Raw genomic sequence first — 24,895 nt, 5'->3', positions numbered from 1 at the left:
GGACAAGAAGAGAGCGGAGTGGGTCAGGGAGCAAACTGATGTTAAAGACATATTAGTAGAAATTAAGAAGAAGAAATGGACGTGGGCAGGGCATGTAATGCGAAGGCAAGATAACCGCTGGTCATTAAGGGTAACAGAGTGGATCCCCAGAGAAGGCAAGCGTTGCAGGGGGCGGCAGAAAGTTAGATGGGCAGATGAGATCAAAAAGTTTGCGGGGATAAATTGGTCGCAGTTGGCACAGGACCGAGGTAATTGGAGAATAATGGAAGAGGCCTTTGCCCTGCAGTGGGCGTAGATAGGCTAACGATGATGATGATGAGGAATGATTTACCTTCAGGCATCTCCTCCTCCATCCGCTTTTCGCAGACGACTGTGTTCTGTACAGGAAAATTTCAAGTAACAATGATCACCTCCTTCTCCAAAACGACCTAATCCACTTAGAAAACTGGTGCTCGCTATGGATGATGCAACTAAACGTTTCAAAGCGTAAATTTATGCACGTCACCCGCAAACGCTCTCCCGATCGCTTTACATACTCGGTTACCTCAACTGACTTATCACGGGTGGAGACCTACCGGTACCTCGGTGTCCTTTTAAACATCAAACTAACCTGGTCTGACCAAACCCAAAAACGTGCAGCCGATGCCTCTAAGATGCTCGGGTACATGCAAAGATCGCTATCATGCTTACCTGCTTGAGTCCGCCAATTGGCATACACTAACTTTGTACGCGCAAAGCTTGATAACGCCTCAGCAATTTGGAACCCCTATCAAACAATTTGATAAATTATCTTGAGTCTATTCCTAATCGTGCAGCCCGTTTTATTTCTTCTACGTACGGCTTTCCTTCGAGCATCTCAGCTATAAACTCGTCCCTCGGTCTCCCCACACTTGTTTCAAGGCGGAAAATAGCAAGGCTCTGTCTTTTTCATAAACTGTATTATACATTTCCCGACATACACACTTCATCATTGCTAGCCCCCCAGCGCACCTCACGCCGCCTGCATAACTCAATGAGCAAGCAGCTCCTGTATGGCTCCACAAATGCGTTCAACAAATATTTTCTTCCTATCGCCATAGAGGAGTAGAATAACCTGCCTGAATCTATAGCAACTGAATGCGACCATACCAAATTGAAGAGTTCATTAACAGTACACGCATACAACTAGACCCCATGTCAGAACAGCAGGTAGTACGACCACACCCAGATGTTAGTGTATAGTTTCCATGTATGGTCATCTCCTTGCTCTTTTTTTATCGCTGTTACCTCATGCGCTAACCTGATTTTTGTTGACACATCCTCCTCCTATTGGCGCCCCATGTGTCGTGTTCTCCTTATTTCCTCTTGTGACTACATGTGCTCAAACTACTGAAGGGATCACTACAAGCCTGTTGTGCGCCACCTTTGCTTGTGTGCTCTCCATACTTTTGGTTAACCTTTTCATGAATGATGTTAAATCTGTTGTATTTTCTCCCTCGTTTATTTTTCTTTAACCATTGTTACCCCATTGATACCTCGTTTTATTTTTCTTAAGCCATTGTTACCCCATGCAGTCAAACGGCTGCTGGGAGGAGTACCTTCTTGTTTCTCTCCCCAAATGGCTTCCCTGCTTTACATGTTGCCCGATCTTTCTATTTGGTGTTCCATTTGTTTTTCCTCTTGTCTTGTTTTTTCTTTTGTTTGTCCGAACATGTATACGCTTTCGTGTTTTTCGCTTCCGCCCATTTGTGCAATCCTCCTGGTATTGCTGTTGTCATGTTTATGTAGTCTTATTGTTCTTGCTGTTTTCGTGTTTACGGGGCTTTGATATTGACCCTGTGTTTTCCCCTTGTTTAATTATGACCATCGGAAGCTCACCTTTCTGCCCCCTCCTTATGTAATGCCCCAGACAGGGCCTTTAGGGGAATTAAATGATGATGATGATGGTCGTAGCCGAGTGGGTAAGGCGACTAGCTCTAATTCTCTTGATTTAGGTGACACACGTTCGAAGCGCGCCGATGCTGGTCATTTTTTTTCTTCATGCTGTTATACTGAGTAGTGTGAAACACCAGAATCAAAGAATTGCTGAAGGGCTTCGCTGTTAAAAAATGTAGAGGGGAGTGTCCGTGAACCAAGTCTTATCGCGTCGGATCGCTTTGTTTCCGAAGACCTTAGGGAGACCTTTTTGTGAGGCAGTTACACATAAAGGCAACCAAAAGAACAATTTAAATAACCATCGACGAATTTCAGTGATATCAATGTTCGCAAAGATCGCAGAACGCTTATTAAACGAACGACTAATTGTGCCATTCCCTAATGCAACATTATAAGAGATGAGCAATGATTCCAAAAACGACAAATCCACGAAGGCGGAGCTTCCTGGAATAAAAGAACAAATGCTTGAAAATAGTGAGATAAATGTATTCACACTGGGCATATTTCTCGATTAGGAAAAAGCATTTTATAGCATCCAACACGACGTGCCTTTAAAAAACTGTTAGTTTACGTTGTTACAGGTATAGCATTGTTACTGGTTCATATTTACTTAACGTCGTGGTTACGGTATACAAAAATATGCGGCGATATATCGGACACTAAGTACATTTATTGTGCAGTTGTTGTAGAATCGATTTTCGATCCACTTCTGCTCTTTTATTTAATGATGGCATTTGAAATCTGCAGGTCACAGCAATTTATTACACGCTGATTTTACAAGTGTGTTTTTCTCGGGCAGGCATATTTATCTCCCCTTAAAAAAAATGAATAATTCTTTGGTACAATTAGGTGTTTGGCTCAGATAAATTGGTTTGGAGTTGAATGTAGGCAAAACGATATATCTGTTATACAGGCCAAAAGAAAACATTCCTACAAACCGTAGGTGGGGGATTATATACATCAATATTATTAGAGTCTGAAACAATTCGCTCCCTTAGGGTAACACTACGCTGGGTAACACAACCTGTGGTACCCTCACGGGTGACATCACGGGTAACATTACATTAAAATCTATCGTGGTCCCCACACATAGCTTTTCTTAAAACCAATCTTTTTCTAGCTGTTAGCGCACTAAACCGGCAACGATGCTACGTGCCTCCCAGTGTAAAATTTGAAGTTTATTGCGCGCGTTTACATTCACGGCTGCACTTGTTCTTCCTAGTATGGCTTATGGCAAAGCAAACAAAACTAATTAATAGTGCACCACTTCAAAAACACGGAATAGCGGCTATTCCAAAGCTAAAGGGTTAGGAAAGATGTGCAACATGTACAACAGGAAAGATGTAGTTCGAAATTACGAAACATTACTGGTACAGCAACTTTACAACCAAAAAATCCCTAGAAGTAGTGCGCCAGAACAATTAAAACAATATATAGTCTTACTGAATCAGCATTTTCATAGTGGTCCATAAAAATTAGAATGTGCTTGATCGAAATGTGCCGCTGTCGACAGGGTATGACGACTGAAGGGCAACATTGCAAATCCCTCAGCTTCGAAATTAATAGCTTCGTATTCCAGATCTAATTGAATGCCGTAGCTGAGACAAATGGTATAAAATATTAAAAGAAACAAATCGCCCATGCAAATGACAGTTTGCTGTGACAGGAGCTGTTAACGCCGTTATTTTTGCCATTGCCCAGTGCATGAATGATGTGTGCATTCTGGGACTTTTGGTTTTTCGCTTTGCGTGTAATGCGATCAGATGTGTGTTTATTATTTTGTTCTGGTGTTATTACGCCAGTGAACTCCTTTTGATATTTTTCAGCGAACCTATGCCGGTCAACTTTAGTCGTTTTTTGTCATTTTTCTCTGTATAGTCTGTGCTGAAAAAAAATGTCGTTTCTTTCGTTCTGCGTTTCCCTGATAGCGGCGGGTGGCATGACTCCGTCACGCATATTTTATTTTGGTTTTGGCCATGCCATCCAAGAAAGTCTGTATTGAATTCTTTTGAAATATAGGGACGCAACTACTACAACAACAGCGGCCGGAGCGCAACTGTGGCAAGTGCGACACTACGCCACGTGATCCGCTGTGACTAAGCTTTGCAGCTGCGCCCCCTCAGAGCATCGCCACCGCAGTAACGCGTGGCAAGGGAGGGGGAAGGTTAACAGCTGCTTCACCGGAGCTTGGTCACTCGCTCTCGTATGAAATGTGCGATGGCTTTACGGTCACTGTGTTTGCATCGGCGCAAGTCACTGCTCTTAAAAGATCAAACAAGACAGACCTCTCGTACGGCATAAGTATGCTTGCAAGTCTTAAACCTGAGCTATTTTCTACTTGGGAAGTCAAGGTATTGTTTTTTGAATTACGGTAACAATAAAAAAATGGAGGACGCATGCTAACTACCTCCCGTGTGGTAGCAAACAGCTATAGTTCACGGTCGGTATTGATGAGAAATAGCAGCCGAAATCAAGGGGCTTCAATTATCACACGCAGGGAGTGTTCCAGACTGCTTTTGTTTTGTTGGGTTGGTATCGCGAAAATAGGAGATCATTCAACGATTCAATTTGGAGGAAAACGCCCTCAAACAACAAGGACGAAGTAAGATGCAGAGCAAGGCGCTGTTTCTTTCGTCCATGTTGCTTGACCGATTTTGCAACCAAGATGACTTCATACCAACAGTTCCGATTTGCTATTCGTTGTCATTTATGAAATTTGGTGTCAGGTTAGCCGGAAGGACGTCAAATAGAATATATCCTTTGTTGTGAAATTGCCCGCTGTCCCGTTGTTGACCGGCCCGGCCTATTTTGTCAATAGTGGGACGGTTTCCATACACGGTCATTTTATTGCATTTTACGGGGTCAACTTAACGAGGACAAATATATGTCCTCTAACACACGCTTTAAATAATACACACAGCGCAAAGACAACCGAAAAAGTAAAGGAACTCGGGAGAGAGCGCTCTTTGAAACGATCGGAGAGCGGAAGAACAAGACACAAGGAAGCGACCACCATGAGTGCGTGAAGGAACGGGAAGCATGCCTTTTGCTGAGTATGACAAGTAAAACTAGCAACAATGACCCGCTACGCTCTATACCAAAGGCTATTTAAAAGTGTAACGGTACTTTCCAAGTCAAAAAGCTGCTTAAGGGCTACAAAAAAGCAATTTATAAGCACACAAACTATCTACAAAAGATTATACTGCATGCGAATTAATGACACTGCATGCGAAAAACTTAAGACTGCACCGGTTCAGTGTTGTAAGTGGTGTTCAGAATTTTACAAGTGATTGATATCTCCTTTGCTGGAGAACAATGAAAAACTATTTTCGTTTAGTAGAGACTAACGCAGGGGTTTTTAGTAAACAGTTATGACCCCTCTGAGGCGGACATGTTGCCAGCGAAATTTAAACAAGGGAATCGGGAATAGGGGTTTAGGGTGATCAGAAAGTTTTCCCTGGCTGTTTGATGGTGTACAAAGCCCTCCTGCATAATATTTACAACCGTATTTATATTCACTGCCCATTCATAAGCCGCCAGAGGAGGCTGTCTCATTTCCTAGGGTCATCATGACAGGGCGCCCACAAGATTCAGACGATGTTCTGAAGGTGAAGGATGCTTTTTATTCCTTGTGTCTTCCGAGCCCCTTAACTATCTCATAACTAATGACGACATTCTAGAAACATGCGCAATGGTCTGTGACAGTTTTCCTGTAGTTGTATGTACAAAAGTGATACGTTATGAATAATATCACCCCCGAACCCCTAGAAAATGATACGGTACAGTTCTGCCCCTGTAGTGGTGTTAGTTTGCTGTCGCGAGCGAGTTTTATTTGCTTTAGGTAACCGTCGTGTGCGACTGCGAAGTTTGCGAAGATCACCGATGCGAAATCTTGCTCACGATTTTCCGGGAAATCTCTCCTCAAGAAGTAGAATGGCTAGAACCTAACTGGTGTGATGACTACCCACAACCAAAACCCCGTATAACATTCACTGCCTATGGCCGAAGAAAACAGAGAAAGAAAAAGGGCCGAAAGAAGCAACAGGTGCTCAATGTGCGGAGGGACGACTCGAGAGAGATGAAGCTGGTCGGGCCTTCTTTTTTCCACAAATAGTCTTTCTTTGGGCGCGTTTATAATGGAGTTCATTACAGGGGTGTTATATCCTTCCTGCAATATTACGCTGTGATAGGGCACGCGAGAGCAATTCGTCGCTACGCAATACTAAGGACACGCATTTACTAGCGCATTGTGAACCGCGCAGGCCATTCAGCCCTTTGCAGACCAAATCCAGACCTTTGTTCCTGAAGATTGAAATTCTCGGCAGTCGTTAAAACAGAATGGCCACTCAGCTCTTGGGAACTTTTTATATTCAAAATAAATGGTACGGTGCGTCAGCGACACATCGTTGCTTCTGCATACCACTCAATGGGATTTTCCCGAAGCTTACTTTGAGTATAGCTGTCTTACCGGTCGATGGCGATGTCTAAAATAGTATTGTGCTTTCAACGAATAACATTCCTAACTAGTCTAAATACTATCATTTTGCTAGGTGGGCATGCACCCTTTTAAACCGTTTTAGGCATAAAAACGTCTATATGTTTGTGAGTAGAGATACTCATTCAAAAATCACAGACTTTCCACAATGGGATAGCGAAATCCAGCAATTTATTTGTCTGGTTGACTCTTCTTTGTTCGTGTTTACCTGCAAAGGGGCTTTACTCTTTTCTGCTTTAAAAATCGCGGCCCCATCCCTACTTCACAGGCTAAGGACACAACCGTGTGGTTGGGTAGCGACAATTGCGTGTTATTATGCAGCGACAACGTGTATCCCAGCTCCGCGCAGATGGATGAGTTCGTGGCATTACACTATAGCAGTGGGGTAGATGGGTGCGCCGCGTAGCAGTGTACACGACTCGGGAAAGAAGCGGCGGTGGTGGAGGGGAATATAAGGTGGAGCTGGGAACCATACCCGCTCTGTAAATGGCCACCCTTCACAGTGCAATACACAATATGCGGGAAGGAGCTTTTAAATACCAACCTTATATTTATTTCCATAAAGCGGGCTTCAACTTTCAGCAGAAAGGCATTAGTGAGACATTTTTCGAGGGGAAACCGTAGACATCCCACAGCAAAATAAGGACTCCCTGAGGCCTTTTTTACCAATTCTTCTTTGCACTTAAAACTCGCCGCTAAGTAAATTCAGTCGCGCCCTTGCGTTTCTCTCTATAGACCCTTCAAGATACTGCAGCTATATAGAGGAGCTCTAGCAAGCCCAGGAGTTGCTGTGAACAACCGACCAGCAGTGTAGGTCGCCAGCAAGAATACATTGTAACGCCCACGTGGTGGCGTACCAAGCCCCCAGTCTTCGTTCCACATAGGTATGACAACTCGGGGATTAGATAAATACAGCTTCGTTGTAATATTGGAGAACACATTTACGAGCGCAGATTTTTCTCTTCTAAGATTTTCAGAAGTCGAGGGGCAATCTTACAATAAACCAAGGGGGCTACAAGACATTTCTTCATCAATGTTTACTGATGAATTATCAGGCGTGTACTAGAGTTCCTGTATAGATACCGCAGAAAGTTGGAGCTATGTCGAGAAAAACTAGCCCGCACTAAGTGGAACCGTCACCTACTTACAAGCCGTTTAGATCACAGCAAAAGTAATGGCTAATGCCTACAAGTTTGCGAACCAATTCCCCAGTATTCGTTTTACGCGGGTGCGATACTTGGCGTTGTTGCCTAAACTTCTGAAACCTAAGTTTGCAAAAGCTCTTATTGAAGATACAACTTTGCTGTATTATTCAGAAAGACTCTTCAGAAGTTTAGGTATATTCTTTTTAACGATGGCCAGAAATGGAGATAATTGGGTACTAATGCGTATGAGTCTTACACCAAGGTTCTTCTTTGTAATTTTGTGGCCATATTTGGGTATGGGGGGCCAAATACGTTGGGTGAGGTAACGTTTACAGTTTTTTCTGCAATATACACGCTTTCAATTTTAGCGGTGATTTGACCTTAACTTCACTGGTAAATATTCTTCTGCAGATGCAAGAAGTAATGTATGGTTGGGGCTTTTCGTAGTTGTTATGTTCGTTTGTCGGTGTTTCTTTCCGGGGGTATTTATATTTGTCTTAATTTCGTGAGGGTGTTGTTGTCAGGTATATGTCTTTATTTCGTTAGTCATCTTTTATAAGGCATGTTTTTTATTGCCGTTGCAGCATCGACCTTCCCGTCGTTGCCGGTGCCAGCCTGTGTATCTGTGCCGTGCGTGCGAGCCCAAATCAAGGTCAAACAAATCTCTAGAAACATCCACCCGACCATCGACGCGAGGAGAGAGGTACGCGTACAGTTACACTCGCCGAACTACCCACCAGACAAGCAAACCGTGTATGTGGATGCGGGACGGTATCTCAACACTGCGTCCTTCGCAATCTCAGGCACCGCCTCCGGCACAGAACCGCAGCCAACAATCACAGCCTCCATCTTTACGGCAAACTCCAACGCAGCAGAAGAAACAGCCCTGTCTCTCGTCATAACCAAGACACGAAAGCCAAACGTCGCCCTATGATATTTAGAGCAGGTGCTAAGAAACTATGAGAATGGGAACACCTCAGCATAGGCGCTAAAACTCCTACTATGAAGACCCCCGACAAGCCGGTGATGCCGCTGTGGGCACCGACTCACACTGGCGTGGGAACCAACAAGGTGGCTAAGCAGCAGGCCCGAGCAACAATACCCCCCACGAGCACTTGGTATTACGCACGGGACACTCGTTATGAGGTGCGCCATCACCACATACCATGACATTACGCAACATTACCGCCTCAGCCGCCGGATACTACCCCACCTAACGCCGAATTTTCCATGGAAGCATGGATGTGGCGCAGTCTTCAAAACCACTGCTTCCCCCATCGCGCGCAACTGCAGCACGCCCACCTACACCTCTTCCACTCCGCTGGGTGTCATTGACACCGCAACCTCGACATGCTCTACCAGTCTTTGTGCGAATGCCCCGCAGACCCTCACCCGTCTCCCCCCCCACCTACTGGTTGCAGCCCTTGGGTACCTTTTGCCTCGTGGTTCAACAGGCCCTGTCGCAACGGGCGCTACAAGTCGCTTCGGCCATTTCGTCTGCGGCTACCCCCCCGCCCACATGAACCCGGTGTCTCACTAAATAAGTGTTTTCTCCCTCTCTCACTGTTGCTCTATTCTTTGTCTTTCCAAATTTTCTCTCCCCCACCATCTTCAATTGAGCTATTATGATACGAATAAATTTGTTAACGCCGCCAACGTTATGCGGGTTTCTTCACATGGATGGGTGAAGATGGTCGCTCCAATTTTCCAAATTTCATCTTGTCCTTCCGTCATTGCTTGGTGGAGTATTTTTATTTTGCTTTCGGTTTCTTCGGAGATATCAATGATGCACATCTTTTATTTCGAGCATTTATTTTGATAATATTTTTTATTTGCTAAACTCGAAGTGAGCTTTCGGTCGTATCGTGGACGTTTACTCTAACTGCTGTGGTGGTTTTCCAAAAACAGGTGGTTTCGATTTCTGGCCACGGCAGCCGCATTTCCGATGGAGTCTAAAAGCAGAAATGCCTGTGAGTTTGATGTTTTGGCGCACGTTATACACCCCCAGGTGGCCAAAACTAAGCTATGGCGTGCATCAAACCACTGTGTAGAGCTGGGGCGTTATACCCCATAATCAATGAAATCAAATCAATGTCGTGCAGAAATTTTTCGAAGTGTTGTAGAGACAATTGTGAGGCAGCCCATGTGTGGGACGCCTGCATGGGTAGGGCGTCTTAGCCTGGTTCAGGATTCTCTCCTCTTGTTGCGCTTTTTTTACATCTTGTAGCACACTTAGTATCAGTGGCAAGGCACACTTGAAGGGTTGCCCTTTCGGAGAGGAAGATTACTCAACCTTAGTGCCAAAATCAATATATTCTAATGTGTGCGGAGGGCATTGTTTACTGACGATTGCATTTGGTACAGGTTCAGAGCTGATGCACTCTTTAGATACAACAAGCATCGTACATGACTCCATGACAATTTCTTTCACGTTGTGCTCTGTAAAGCTCGGCATAGTGACCAGGAGTCGCTGAGACACCCTTACATATGTTATTAGGAAAAAATGTGACCTTGAATGCTGTCGTACCTTGTCATTAAAGTATTTGTGCGGGGATGAAAGTGGTCGCTATCTTTATCCACGAAAAGCACCCGCCTGTAACGGTAGGCTACTTTTGGACGCTGTAGGAACGTGATAGCTTCCTTACATGTGTTGCGGTTATTATAGAAAACCAGGTAGCAATACCTGGTTTCTCTAGTTGGTCTTCGTACTGTTCTCGTCTCAGCCTATTCGAGCCGGTGCCGGTACTGCGCTGGTTTGTGAGCTTTTTCGCGCAATTCTGGTCGGTTTTCTCCTACACCGTCTTTAGGGCCACTCCTCTAATTCCCATTGTTGTAGCTTTTGAGGGCGAGCATGACGAAGCAGCCACGACCTCAGCCGCCACATACACGAATTATTACGAAGTCAACTAGGCGAGGCATCGAGATGGCTAGTGATAATGATTGTCTGTATATACTCTAAATTTATTTGCTCTTATTTCGGTGAAGGCCTCCTCCCTTGCTCCCTGGACATTCTTCCACATGGTGTGAAAAAAGGAATGTCAATCAACAAGATGAGGTGAGCCATCAAGCGGAATTCAATTCCTCTTGAGGCATCGAACCAGGCGGACCGGCTTCTACTTTCGCAGAAAAGATTCCTTGAAATCAATGACAAGCTTATCTGCGGCATAACCGCGCTCTAAAAGAAACCAGATACGCGATGCCACGGATTGCTTGGCCAGGTTACGGCACCGCGCCGACCGACATCCTGGAATCCACGAGAAGCTGAGCGCCCTTGCTTGCCGAACCCTGCTTGGCGGCCGACATGAAGACGTTTTAGAGTCGTTGAAAGAAGCGTACAGATTCATCCACACTAAAACGAAGACTGTATAAATGAAAGGAAAACACTCCACCGCAGACAGTTCTACCGAGAGTTTAGAGGCAGGAACTTCACCTAGAAGGTAGCTCGACTAGTACAAGTGAAAGCAATGAACATGGGGATGGGAACAGAAACCTTGACACTGAAATTACTTCAAAGACGTCGATGGGCATTTCAGTGACCGCTCTTCGACCCCGAAGATCTCCAACCAAGATTGGCTCACCTGTACCGACAGCATGCGCCTTTTCGAATGACTTGACTGAGGATTCGCAAGAGACATGCCGGACAACGTTACCTCCTTCACTCAGAGCTCAAAACGTCATTACACTGCATTCACAGTATCTGTAACGAAGAGAGATTCATAGGGGTTCCCCGGCTACCTCAGTCGATCTCATCAGCATCACAAAAGAATACCGTGAATGACGACGACGGTCCGGCTTCGGAAGGCATCACCGGTAAATCCTAGCTTCAGAAGTGGTAGAGACCTTCTTTGTGAACCGAAGGTATGTACGTGCAGTCTGTATCAATGAAGACATTTAAAATATAGATGTGAATATAGACGCAGGTGGGATACAGACAACCGTTCAGGCAAGTACCCTGGACAATAACGAGTCATCACAATTCGGAAGCAGTGACCACGTTCTGAAGGTGTGGCTGTGACAGGATTGCTTATGCGGCCTAAGGCGCACGACCGAGATAAAAGTGCAGAATCTACGCCAAACGATGGCAGTGCCACACGGTGTAAACAGTGTGAACGCTCTGCCCGTAAAGACTCGGACGCCTTGATGACCTACATTTTTACGTAGGTGTGGACACTGCAAACGACCACATATTCTCTTTTCTACGAACGAGGATAGATCAACAAGCTGCTGACATCAAGAGGACGTCCATGATTATCGACGTGTTTAAACATGTTTCAAAAAACGTGCGATTGTGGTGGTTGTACTCACTTTGGAGAGGATTCAAGGATTCTAGGTTCCAACCAGCCCGCCAGATAAAATGGCCAAGCGGTCGTGAAGCTACATCTTCAGTGAGCACCTGATCTGAACAACACCGAAAGATATCGGGCTACAACACAGAAGGATATCAGACAGAGGGTAGAAAAACGCGAAGTCTAGAAAACAGGGAAACCCTTAGATAACAAAGGATTAATTGAGACACCCGCTGCACATGAACCGTGGACTATCCTCGTATAGACCCAGGACTCGGGCATACAAAATGCCCTAACGTTGACTCGTAGTGCCTGCATCGATTTAGTTATTCCTGCTTGCGCGAATTCTGGTCGTGCGGGATAGTGGTGAAACTTTCGTAGAGGACCATAATGAAGAGGCATGAGCTCAAAAGGCTCATATAGGAATGAAGACGACGACTAGGCGAGGCATCAGAATGGCTACTGAGAACAGTTCTCTGTAAATAGTGTAAACGTGTCTGCTTTCCTAGCGATGATGGCCTCCTAGTTTGCCTCCCTGGACGTTTTTCTCCAACCATAATTCTTCCCTACTACGCCACAGGTGGTCGTCGTTGCGGACGAACAGGTGTTTCGCAAGTGCCTCCATCTCTTGCACCCGCTTTCTCTTATCTCCTCCTCTGTAAAGAAAGCCTTCAGCAACGTTCCAAGAATCACGGCTAGGGGTAACCGCAAGAGATTCAACCTGCAGTGGGGATACAAGCCATTTCACCAACCTAGGTGTTTGTTGCTTGAGTTGGCTTGATGTAAGTTACTTCGGAGATCGTAGTGACCCCGCGTTCTAATGGTAGGAAGGTGCATCTGAGTTCGTGTGCCAGATGCATAGGGCATAGTCGTCTTCTAGGTGGGGGACGGTGGCCACTGTTTAGGCGTTGTTGGGCTCGGCGAGGAACCAGTTACGCAGTTGGCACTTCATGTTAAACCACCGCTTTGCCAAGTAAAATAGACGAAGGACGTGACGGACAAGGATAGGCGGTACTTTTACCTAAATTTAGTATCAAGAATATGCGTATTGTACTGAGGAATAGGTGACACCACTCACCATCGAGCCGGTATGGCCTCTCGTTAATCACTGTCACCACCTGCCCTCACGAACCGTCGCTAGCAGTCACCGCGAGACAGCAGAGGGTGAAGACTACTCTACCCGATATTACCTAGTCAATTCATTCCAGTGTCTGTGCTTCGCTACGAATCAACCCCCGTGCAATTAGGGGGGGTGCGGGTCCATCGGGAAACCTGGAGCTTCACAACCTTTGGCTGCTCACCACAATGTCCCAGGAAGCAGCCCAACAGCCTACTCCTAAGGGGCAGCAGCCACCTATAAGCTGCCCTGGAAATATACCCCAGCCTGAGCCTGTTATGCACAGCGGGACAGGCCATGATGACGTGGAAGACTGGCTTTCTTCCCACGAGGAAACCATCACGCAGTGGTGGGACAATTCCCCTAAATTAAAGAGCTTGGGCTATCTTTTCAGGCAAGTTGTCGAGGCTTGCTACCACAACCATAGAGCAGAGATGACTACTTGGGCTCCATTCTAGGAAAGGTTTACGAATGTTTTCGACAAAGCCGTGGCGCGCAAGCTTTAGCAGAACAGCATTTACCGGTACGGTCTCCGGATACTGGGGCAGCCATCACAACCTGCATTCAACATGTACTGGTCCTGTGCAAGGGTATGGACGGCGCTATGGTGGAAATATAGGACGTAATGCATATCCCCAAAGGTATCGGCGATGGCGCATTGCAGACCCTATTTTCAAAGGACCCTGAACCATTAGTAACGCCTTAAAGCTCTCTCCGTTACAATGCGCTGCCCAACCAAAGAGCCTCGAATGGTCGTCAACTCGTCCAGAATAAGCCGCTTGCTTGTTTAGCCGTTGACCTCCAGGATCCATCTGCGTTGCTCTGGATAAGGGAGATTGTTCGCAAAGAGGTTGCTGGTCAAGGTCGCCACGCCACTTAAACTGCTATTTTGGAGTCGAGCCGTGTTCCTTAGTCTATTCTTTGTCATGTTGTCCAAGTAAAAGTGGCAGAGGTACTGGCTTCTTTTGTCCAACAAACTATAGTGGCTGCTCTGATTACTTACGCTGAAGTCGCGGGACGGCTTACGCAGACGAGGACGTCACTCCAAGAGGACATCAACGAGGAGCTACGGCTCCACCAAGAGCTCTTCTGCAGGGCTATGGTTTAAACTCAATACCGAAGGCAGGGCGTACTCCGGACAACGGCGCGGTTTGCGTTTTGTGTAACTACCCAGAACACATCACCCGTTATTTTCGTCGACGCGTACTGTCTCCCAACGGTCATCCAATGGGATACTGCTATAAGCCTCACTGCGGGCATACGTACGGGTTCTCTCAGATGCGATCCAAATGGCACGTGACCCCTCATATGCACCTCCGGTTCCGACTGCTTGCCTCCCACCGACCGTCACTCTACGTCTCCACGCCGCCACTTGCTGTCGCCGATGTGTTGCCGCTCCACCGCTTCCATACAGTAAAAGTGAAAGCCACAGTTGCGGAGGCAAGAACTGCGTCACCGTCAAAATTTCCAAGCCCGCGTCTGTCTCCCGCAAATGTTATTGATGAGGCAGTCAAAGGTGTCGCCACTGTTGAGTTTGTCGATGCTGGAGCAGCAGTTTCTCTTATTTGAGCCGATCTATGTCGCAAAGTTAGTAAAGTCATGATGCCTCTCTCTGGACTATCATTAGGAACCGCCGGCTCCCAACCCGTTCTTTCTTTTACTAATTGCAGCCGGTCGCAACACACCGTAGGACTGTCCAAAGTCCAAGACTTGAGGAAAGCTTGGTCACGAGACAGAAAAGTAAAGTTTGCAGATGAGAAGGTGGCTGCTTGTGCACTGGTCGAGCGTTTACCTCTGGTCATCGCTGCGCGAGACCCCAGCGGTCGCAGAAGCCCGGCCGCCAGTCCGAGAACAAGGGCCATCATATGAGGCATGCACATCTCACCTTTCTCTTCGTAGGGATGCCTGTTGTCAAAGGACGGGTACTCGAGGAGAGTGGAATCGTGCTACGGGACTCGAGAAGCAACACGCGATCGTACGAAGATCCTTGGTTCCAGACGACTCCCTCCGAGGGAAGACCTGCCAAGTGCTTGTGATGGACTAATCAGTCAAAACCGTACAGGCGGTGACTATCCAAGTTAACACGCCTTATTTAACCGTTAAAAAAAAGTGCTGCCTGCATGGATTAGCCCATGTACGATCTTCTCTTACGCAATATCGCTGGTGTGCGGGGGCGTCTCACTCAAAGTCTTAATAGGGGGTACATAGGCACCCGATCCGATATCCCCGCAGGGGAAACTAATTAAGACAAGAAATGCCCGTCCAAAGGCAACCCAATTTTACATCCTGCCACCGCCGCAACGAAGTCTAAGCGTGGGCCCTTTAGAGTGGCACTCATGGGCTGCTTTGGCGTCCTCAAGGAAGAAGTCAGGGAGGAACAGCGCAAGGACTATGCCTGGAAAGGTTGCTTGCGCAATACAAGCAATACTTTTTCTCCGGAAAAGGCAACCGTTGGACGTTCCTTCATGACGACAATATTTTGTACCGTCAATACGACCTCGCCACGGGCCAGACGTTCCAACAACTGGTGTTCCCCAAACATTACCGGAAGCAAGTTCTTGGATTGGCCCATGAGGATGTTAGAGGCAGTCACCTGGGGTTACGGAGAACAACGCGCGTTCTGGAAGAATTCTAATGGCCGGGGTGCGACGTGACATCAAACGCTTTATAAGACCTGGCGACGTCTATCGGTGAACTCTACTAGCGAGCAAAAGTCCTGGACTTTTCACCAGACAGGGGATAGCGACGCCCTCCGGAATGGCCCTTACGGTAACAGTACCTTCCGTATTGCCAAACAGTATTGCCAAACCTTCTTTTCTGTCTTATTTTCACCGAGCCCCTCATTACGCATTTTCTAATTCGCTACATATAAATATATAAATATATATATATATATATATATATATATATATATATATATATATATATATATATATATATATATATATATATATGATAACCGTTGGAGAAGGCAATTGGGGCAGGGGGCGGCAGAAAGTAAGGTTGGAAGATAAGATCAAGAAGTTTGTGCGGATAAATTGGTCGCACTTAGCGCAGGACCGGGGTAAGTGGAGAATATTTCGAGAGGATTTTTCGTTGCCCCGCAGTGGCCGAGCATACGCTGGTGATGATGATGATTTATATATATATATATATATATATATATATATATATATATATATATATATAAGATGCAGTCCTTATTGCCAGTGCTATTCGGCTACTTGAAGGCGCAGTAGCGCCACATAAGGTGATTGCCATTTTTGTATGATAGAGAAATAAAGCAATCTAAATCAAGAAAAAATCCACCGTGACCGGAAGTCGTGAAAACGCACGCAAAATATTTCTCGACTTTGATTTCTTTTTTTTGTATCCTGCAAAAATGACAATCACTGCATCGGCGCTATAAGGCCCCTTAAAGTAGCCGAATAGCACTGTCAGTAAGGACCCCAACTTTGATAAGTGTACTTTCGGAATCCCTCGTCCCATATATATATATATATATATATATATATATATATATATATATATATATATATATATATATATATATATATATATATATATATATATATATATATATATATATATATATATATATATATATATATATATGAACACGCACACAAAGGTAAGGATAAAAGTTACGTCACTGTTCAGAACAAAAGCACGCGCCCGGTAATACCAGCCCGTATCATGTGCGTTCTCAGAAGAATGCCCGATACGTTGCGCTATAGGAGAGGAGGTCATGCTCATGTAATCACCATCAGGCTACGTCTCCAGCACCTAGACAATCTCCCGTGTCCGCGTATCAGTGTCTCAAATCGACAGAGCATACACGTATTGCACTGCACTGCATTCGTGGCAATGAAGTGCCACGTTCTGGGCCTGCCTGTATTCTATTGTCATGTTCACGGGAGCGATTGGCAAGGCGGCGAAATATTTTGCCAACATATGACCTATCCCAGGAAAAAGAAAATTTGGAGGCGGCTCCTTCTGTGCTACGGGCGTACTAGTTTTGGTCTTTGGCGATGAGTGTTTTAATATTACAAGAGACATGTTTTGCTCCAACGCCTCTACAGTCTATCAGGCGCAGATGTACTTGCCTTCGTGCCTGCCCTTTGACCTTGTAAGAGCTGGCCTTCTAGTGTGGACGCACGTAGAAAGAGCGAGTGTTATCGAATGCGTGTTTGTGTATTGATCAGTAAATTATTGCACTTTTTCTATTTATGTTAGTGTGCTTCTAGATTTGTGTGCTTCTTCTCGATAATAAAAGAAGTAGCGCCCGTCTTATTCTGTCATTTCATTAGTTTGTTTTGCTGTTCTAAATGGCGGGCTGTTCTCGCTTCAGGGAAATTCACAAATTTTTTCCTGGTTACCTTTAGCTTATGATTGCTTTTAGCTCATTGTCATTTTTTCTTGCTCTTTATTTGCGATACACTAGGCAAAAACAAGGAGGAATGGCAGCTGAAGAATCCTAAGAGGCACTGGAAAGGTGCCCACCTACACAATTAGTGCTTCAGTCACTACAGCCCGAAGCCGAAAGTCTGTTCAGAGTGGGGTTGCGCGGACAGTCGATATTCAGGAGAAAGGCTCCGTGTCACAGATGGCCAATGGGATAATTCCGCCAAACACTGGTAGAGCTATGCGATGTGCCGGCCACACGCATGGCGTTCATGATTACGGCCACGTGGCTGTGTCCACCAGTAAGCATAACGCTATGGCCAGTATGCATAAGTTCATTGTGGGCGCTTGAAATTGTAGGTGGAGAACAGAAACATTCACATTTTAAGCCTCACGCGAGTCTTAGGTCTTGTAGAAACGCGTTTTGCTATTTGGCCATGATGGAAAAGCACAAAACCAGCCGTAGTGGGGGAGAAGGGCGGAAGGGTGTTTAACCGTGGGTACACTGTTCGGCAACCGAGATGGCATTGTTGAAAGTTTATTGGGATTCAATACACAAGTAGTAGGTGTGTGGCTTGACAGGAATTTAGTGAAATGGGAAACAGTTTTGCTGCTTTCATACTCCTGCGGAGATACAGAAAAGGCCACTTACATCCTTGGCGCTTAGGACAGTTATTCCCGGGAAGAGTTTCTCCACGACAGCCTCAAGTTCCTTGCTCCAATTTCCTGCAGCCGCACCTCCTTCACCGCTCTCGGAGGATGCACCAGGCGGCGGTAGGACAAGCTGCATGGTGTACCCCTTGCCGAACTTGTCCTTCAGGTGCTGCAAGGTGCCCACGCATGTCATCTGGCCAGCCACCATGATGCACAAGCGGTCGCAGGCTGCTTCGCACTCCTCCATGCTGCAGAGAGGGCGCAGAAAGAATCAAGAAAAAGAACACCCAAACAGACATTTTCATGGGACGGCGCGAGTTTTCATGTATAAAAAGTTACATCATTTTCTCGTTTTAGTGCTAGGAAATGCAAGTCCGGCTTTGTAAGTAAGTGCATGACATGACTAGAGCTATAATATAAGAATTTGTAAATGACGAAATCTGCAAAATTAGGCCGACCACACAATGTCACTGTTAACCTGAATCAGCTCTTGACAGCCGATACGGCGTATCACTCGTATTTTGGGCATACTATTTGATCCACGCCACGCGCCATTTATGGTTTTTTGTGGAGAAAATTTTTATCGTATTAGAGGCGCAAACATCAGAGGAACAAATGTCCCTGAGACATTAAACGCATGTCTCCTGGGTAAAAAACTGATTTCCGACGGAGTGATTCGGTCTACTTCTTCTACCGATACAAAACTAGGATCAACTGCTGACTTAATTTTTACCCTTACAGAGATTCAACAATGAAAAGGTGAACTTAGAAATGTTTGAACTTGCTCTTAGTGATCATAGTGAACATCAATCATTCGATTGCAATGAGCGTGGAATCGTAGAAAAGAACTTCCAATCAAATCACGTTGCGGTAAGGAAGGCATGGTATAAAATCACGATGTCAGCGGCAGTGCCTAGATAAGGAATCTAGGCAGTTTCACTACTTTTACGAAAACACTCCCAGGACTTTTTTGGATGCCACATACGTATCCTGCCGTTCATGCATTCGGTTGCACTAGCGGAAAATTCCGCCACGGAAAAAATGCCCTAAAGGCAGTTATCGTTGCGCTTGCTGCTGACCGCGGGCTTTCTGGAGACACATCAAAGCTCAACGAGTGCATAAATTGTATTTTTATGGCACATGCTCTGGTGTGTACAAAATGATTGAAGCTCTGCCTTAGCCCTCACATACAATTCACCACTTATGTCTTTATGGACACCGAATTGTGCGTACTGGCACGTTTTGAAGCTTGTTTCGACGTTTAAGGGTGGGGTGGCAACTTGGGACAGCAACATGGACAGGGGACGCAACATGCAGCACCTGACACCTGTCGTGAAAGACGTGAAAACATGAGAACGACGCGAATTACGATGGCGTATAGAATGAAAAGGTGTGTCGGAGAGGTAAATAGGGGAAGCATTCAGTAACAAGTTTAAAGCATAAAAGTTAAGCGCGACACAAAGAAGGATGGACCTAAAGATTTGAAAAAAAAAGTTTTTGAGGCTGGTTTTTTTAGGAACTAAACAAAGTAAATTCAAAACTTGTCGTATATTTCTTAATGGCGTTTTGAGTAACAAACGCCTAGGACACTTCTCCCAACTATAATAAACTGTGTGGTATGACAATTTATCGTACTGCTTGGCGGCTCAATGAAGTTGACAGACCGTAAAAATGCAGGGACCAATCACAGAGCCAATAAATGTGGCGATGAGCTCAGGGTATAAAAATATTTCCGAGCCACATAGAGAACTCCTCATAAGGTATAAAAGCGAGGTGAAGGGGCCCAAAAATACAGCGTGTTTTCGCGTGATCAAAACGCTTCTCAGTAAACTCGAAACCCACATGCCTTCGTGAAGGGAAGAGTGATTACACAGTGGCTCTGTACTGCGCTCGTTCAGCGAGGAGAACAAGACACCAATAGGGAGGAAAAGGTGTGGATTAGGAGCTAATGAAACCAGGTCAGAAACGGAGAATTCCAGGCACCAAGAACACGCTGATTCCCAATCAAGTGTTCAGAATTGGCCATTACTTTAGAGCGAATTGAATGAAGCGACAAGCGACCCGTACCACCCTAAAAATCTTGGGGCCACTGGCGCTTGGCATCAAAAATAGCAAAAGTGGAAAATAAAGAAAGGAGATAGATAATTACATATATGCAGAAAGCTAAGATACTAAAGGCTTTGTAACGATACGACACTTGTTAGTGGATACTAACCTATTTGATTCCACTAACCAGTTTGAAACATAGCAGCGTTCTAGGTCGTATTATAGCTGTCTATGCGTTGCACTGGCGTTCGGTTGCTATGCTTTACATGCAATCTTTTATTCCCTAAGAGCCTGCATCAGCTTTTTGTTTTTTTTCAAATTACAACTCATGTACGAGAAATGTCGACGGAAGTCAAAGATTTGCAGGCTCTTAAATTTAGTCCTTGGTTTATTACAGTGTGGCACACGCCATGTTTTTGGCGTAGTAATGGGCTGAACAAACGCACAACAGAAAATACATGTTTACTAATTGTAGGGACTGACACGCGGGAATAACAGTTGTTCCAGTTTAACAGGAAAGGGCAGCAATTATGCAAGGTAATAAACAAAAAATGCAAGAAGGAAGAGGCAACAGCCACTTTCCTGCACTGAGGGACCAGACTGCGTGACTGGCGCCTCCTTGCAAGCTGTTGCGAAACATATTAGAGGCAGCAATTATCTCCCACGAATGTCTCAACTGCGCAGAAACATTTTGCGGGCGACCTACTCGCACTCGATTTACAGCCTCTGATGATGATGATAAAGCCCTAATGGCTCGAATGAGGTTGTCTGCCACTTTTAATAAAACCTGATAAACGAAAGTCCGATAGGTTTCTGCAAATGGGGTTAGTAGCCACATAGTGGTTCTCGGCATGGTGGAGTTTTTGTGGGACCTCTGGTGTGGTTAGATCGCATTGCCTAAATGGTGACAGGATGTGAGCGCAGTCTTTACACTTTGTTGAGTAAATATGAAGAGACGTCAGTGACGACATTATGTAGCGAGGAATTTAATATTGGTCAACATTCGTAAATACTTTTGGCAGAAACATCCTTCTTTATGCTGGAAGTAAGTTACCAGAGCTTAGACATTTGAAATGAACTCCCGGACGCACAGATATCTCGTGTATCTTTGAACTGAAGTTAGTATTATAGCGGTAGCTCAAAGAAGCGCGATGTCGTCCTTTCGAAGAGCCTGCAGGCATGAAGTGTACAGAATCAGGTCTTACTGGTGTGAGGTAAGCACCATGGGAATCTTAGTGTCTCGGCGTATCCGGTCCATGTTCTTCTGGATCTTGGTCCTCGCTACTACGTCGACGCCAGCGTACGGCTCGTCGAAGAACACAACCCTGGGGTTGCCCAGGATTGCCACGGCCATGGTGAGCTTGCGCTTGTTTCCCCCGCTGGTCGTTCAAATGAGTGAAAAAGAACACAAGACTTTTACTTTGCCCACTACGGACACCAGTGGTATCTTCTTATAAGATATTTCTCCTGTCGGAACCTTACGTTCGGTTGCCGCTGTTTCCACAGCTTCCTATTTTCAAGTGAAGGCACGTTGACTTTGGAGCTATAGGCCACTCACAACGCTGGTTTTTTTTTTCCTTAAAAGGAGCCAAATTTTTTTTTGTTTAAAAATTATCACATTTCATCGCCCTAAGACCCAGTAGGTGCTACTACTAGGGGCCGCCATACGCTATTACATCATTATTAGATGCAAAGCATCTCTTAGTCGACGCTCCGTCGTCCGGCGTCCGCACCTTTCCCACTCGTTTCCCTCTCCATGCCAGCTGTGACAACGCCGCTCTCCTCCTCGCCACTCCTTCTCGCCGCTCGGCTTGTCTCTTGCCTCCGAAGGCAAGGCAGCACAGAGGAGAGCTCGCGACGCCGAACGTAAACGGCACCGTCGAGCAGCGGATTCCTCGCTTCGAGAACGAGAAGCCGCTTTGAAACACCACCGGCGAGTAGCTGATCCAGATGGCATTCGGCAACGTGACAGCGCTTCGAAACGCAATCGTCGAACAGCTGATTCCTCACTTTGAGAACGAGAAGCCACAAATCGTTCCCCACTATTCGATAAATAAAGAAGGGGTTTAAATACGCTACTACACCTGTCTTTACTCTAACAACGAATTACACGCTACTACTCCACGGCTTTGCATCCCCTCAGGGTTCCCACGTGGAAAGATGGTGTAATTTTTATTTATTTATTTATTTATTTATTTAAACAAACTGTCTACCCTCATTTGAAGGTCTTACAGGGAGGAAGAACTTTGGACAAAAACACACACCAATTCACTTAACAATAACCAAAAAAAAAAAATCACACACAGACCAAACAACACCATCGATATCCGCACATAAGAAATTGTATGGTTGAGGCGCCATGAATATAGGTCATCAATGAGTTTAAAAAAAAGATGATTTCAAGGAACATAAGTATCAAGAAAGGTTTCAAACGCTTTAGCATCGGTACGTTCAGCAATTTGTGCAGATAGATTATTCCAGTTTTCCATGGCATCGGGAAAAAAACGAATAACGAATCATGTTTGCACGGACGGCATGAGGTCGGATTCCTGCATTATGATTTAACCGCTTCTTATGTCTACCAGGTGCTCGTATGTACGTTTTTATCAATGTTTGCATGGCTATGAAGAACTTGAAATAATGATTTTCTCCTGTTCCTCTATCGCCTAGCTGCTAAAAATTCCAGATTGCACGTGATTTGCATGCCGGTAAGTGAATCAGTTTTTTTTTAATTTAGAACACATGAATCTTGCCGCGAGTGTTTGAATTCTCTCAAGTCCAGCTTTCAGACCTTTCTGATGGGCACTACAAACTACGTCACCGTATTCCAGAACAGGGCGAATAAATGTTTCGTATGCCATTAGCGTGACGTCTTTCGTGGCAATTCGCAGATTTAGTCGAAGGAAACACCTTTTTATACGCTACCGAGCACACAGTTTCAATGTGGCAGCAGCACCAGTCGAGGTCATCAGCGATCACTACACCAAGGTATCTGAAACTAGTGACCCTTTTCTAAATAACATTTCCGATGTTATGCTATAAGGACAAAACATTTTTCACTCTGGCAATCCGTGCAAATGTGGCTTTGGTATAATTAATTTCCATTTCCTATGTTTGACACCAAGCATAAGTACCCTCGAGATAAGGGTTAGTTTTGATCTGGTCATCTTCACTGGCAACTTAGAATAAAGTCAGCAGTGTTCTGCAAATAACTTCAACAGCACTGCGGCTGAAGTACTGTAGTAATATCGTTAATATAAAGCGAAAACGATAACGGGCCGAGTACCGACCCTTGAGGTACCCCAGAAAGTACATCCAAGAAACTCGATACCGAATTACTAACACCTGGAACCTGCTTCCGGTCTGTTAAATGTGGTAGTATTCATTCTAAAACATTAGCGATACCAACTTGACAAAGTTGATGAAGCAGTTTGCTATAAGGCACCTTGTCGAATGTTTTCCTAAAATCAACGCAGATCACGTCTCTCTGCCGCTGCTCGTCTAAGGCTGCCAAAAAGCCGTGGACCGTTTCGGCTAGTTGCGTAAATGCCGAGAGGCCACGACTAAAGCCATGTTGGTTTGCATAAAGTAACTTATTTGTTTCCAGAAAGTCCAGAATATGTTTCGCGATTATATGTTTCATGAGCTTGCAGCAGACAGATTTCAAGGAAACAGGGGATAGTTGTTCAGAAACAGGCGATTTCCGCTTTTCAACACAGGAATAACAGCAGGGCAAAGCCAATCTTCCGGAAGAGAATGAGACCGCAAAGATTTTTCAAATTTAATTACTAGATAAAACTGCATCCACTCGGCGTATTGTTTTCGAAATGCCGTTGGTATCTGGTAAGGGTGACTCAATTTTATTGAATTAAGGTTCACCAGCTGCTGAAACACACCTTCCTGGTTAAAGGAAAGGAGCTCTTTGGGATATGCGCTTTAATGGCTTTTCATGTCGGCGACGTCACTGTGCGTGCTTCGGGTAAACATTGAGTGGAAAAACTCGTTGAAATCATCTGCTGTCTGTCGCGCGTCTGTCACAACGTTGCCAGCTATAGTTATCTGGTATATTTTTACTTTCTGTGCTCACAAAAAACGTCCAAGTGTTTGTGAAAAGGTTCTAATGAAGTTGCCGACGGTGTCATCAAAAAACTTGCTTTTTTATTCTGATAACCCCATGTTGTGACTCCTACGTATCTGTGCAAATATATTTACGTTCTTTGGATGTTTGCGCAAGTTCTTTATTTTTCGTTTCGAGGGAATATTCTCTGGAGTTATCCATGAATTTCTCTGCTTTTTTTTTATAACGACTTGGATCAGATCTAGTAATTCAATTTGCAATATTGCATTTAAATCTCTGGCAAATTTCGACAACTAACTAGGACCGCGATGAGATTTCATTGTCGTGGAATTATTGCTCTAGGAAGTCCAAAACAGAATTAATATCCGCTCATCGTCATTGAAGATTGAAGTATCATCATTATTAGCGGTGCTCCTTACTCAGATAAGTTGGCAAATATATCGGCCCTTTGCTGATACTGCCAAGGGCTGCCTTCTGCTGAACACCCGAGCCAATTCACAGAGGAGGCCATTTTTCTATAACTCATGCCGGGTAAAACAAAAATAAACAAGAACGCGTGAACGGGGATGCTCTAACAATGTCCTGAATGCCAAGCAGTTTTAGGGGATTATAAAAAATTAACGCTTCGCGCCCAAAATGGCTTCAATTAAAGTCAGGCGACTACGCCTACGCCCAGCGCACCGGTTTTATAAGATGCCCAGTGACGGTTTGAGCTCTAATAGCCACCATCAGTAGCCCTCATGTGGGCTGGTAGCA

The 24,895-nt window shown here is 45.2% G+C and overlaps 1 protein-coding gene across 1 annotated transcript in view; it reads right to left on the bottom strand.

The window, feature by feature from the left end:
- Window positions 1-24,895, bottom strand: part of LOC144168090 (phospholipid-transporting ATPase ABCA3-like) — a 42,693-nt gene that overhangs the window by 1,929 nt on the left and 15,869 nt on the right. Inside the window, exons 3-4 of the mRNA XM_077697162.1 lie at window positions 21,267-21,440; window positions 18,014-18,263 (exon numbers count right to left, since the gene is read on the bottom strand). Coding sequence (XP_077553288.1) covers window positions 18,014-18,263; window positions 21,267-21,440 — 424 coding nt within the window. The remainder of the gene's footprint in view (window positions 1-18,013; window positions 18,264-21,266; window positions 21,441-24,895) is intronic.

Source organism: Haemaphysalis longicornis, unplaced genomic scaffold (assembly GCF_048455015.1).
Source record: "Haemaphysalis longicornis isolate Haplotype H1 unplaced genomic scaffold, Haemaphysalis longicornis Haplotype H1 scaffold_2, whole genome shotgun sequence".
Taxonomy (NCBI): Eukaryota; Metazoa; Arthropoda; class Arachnida; order Ixodida; family Ixodidae; genus Haemaphysalis; species Haemaphysalis longicornis.
Note: the sequence above shows the minus strand (reverse complement) of the source record. Positions and strands in the feature narration are given on the sequence as shown.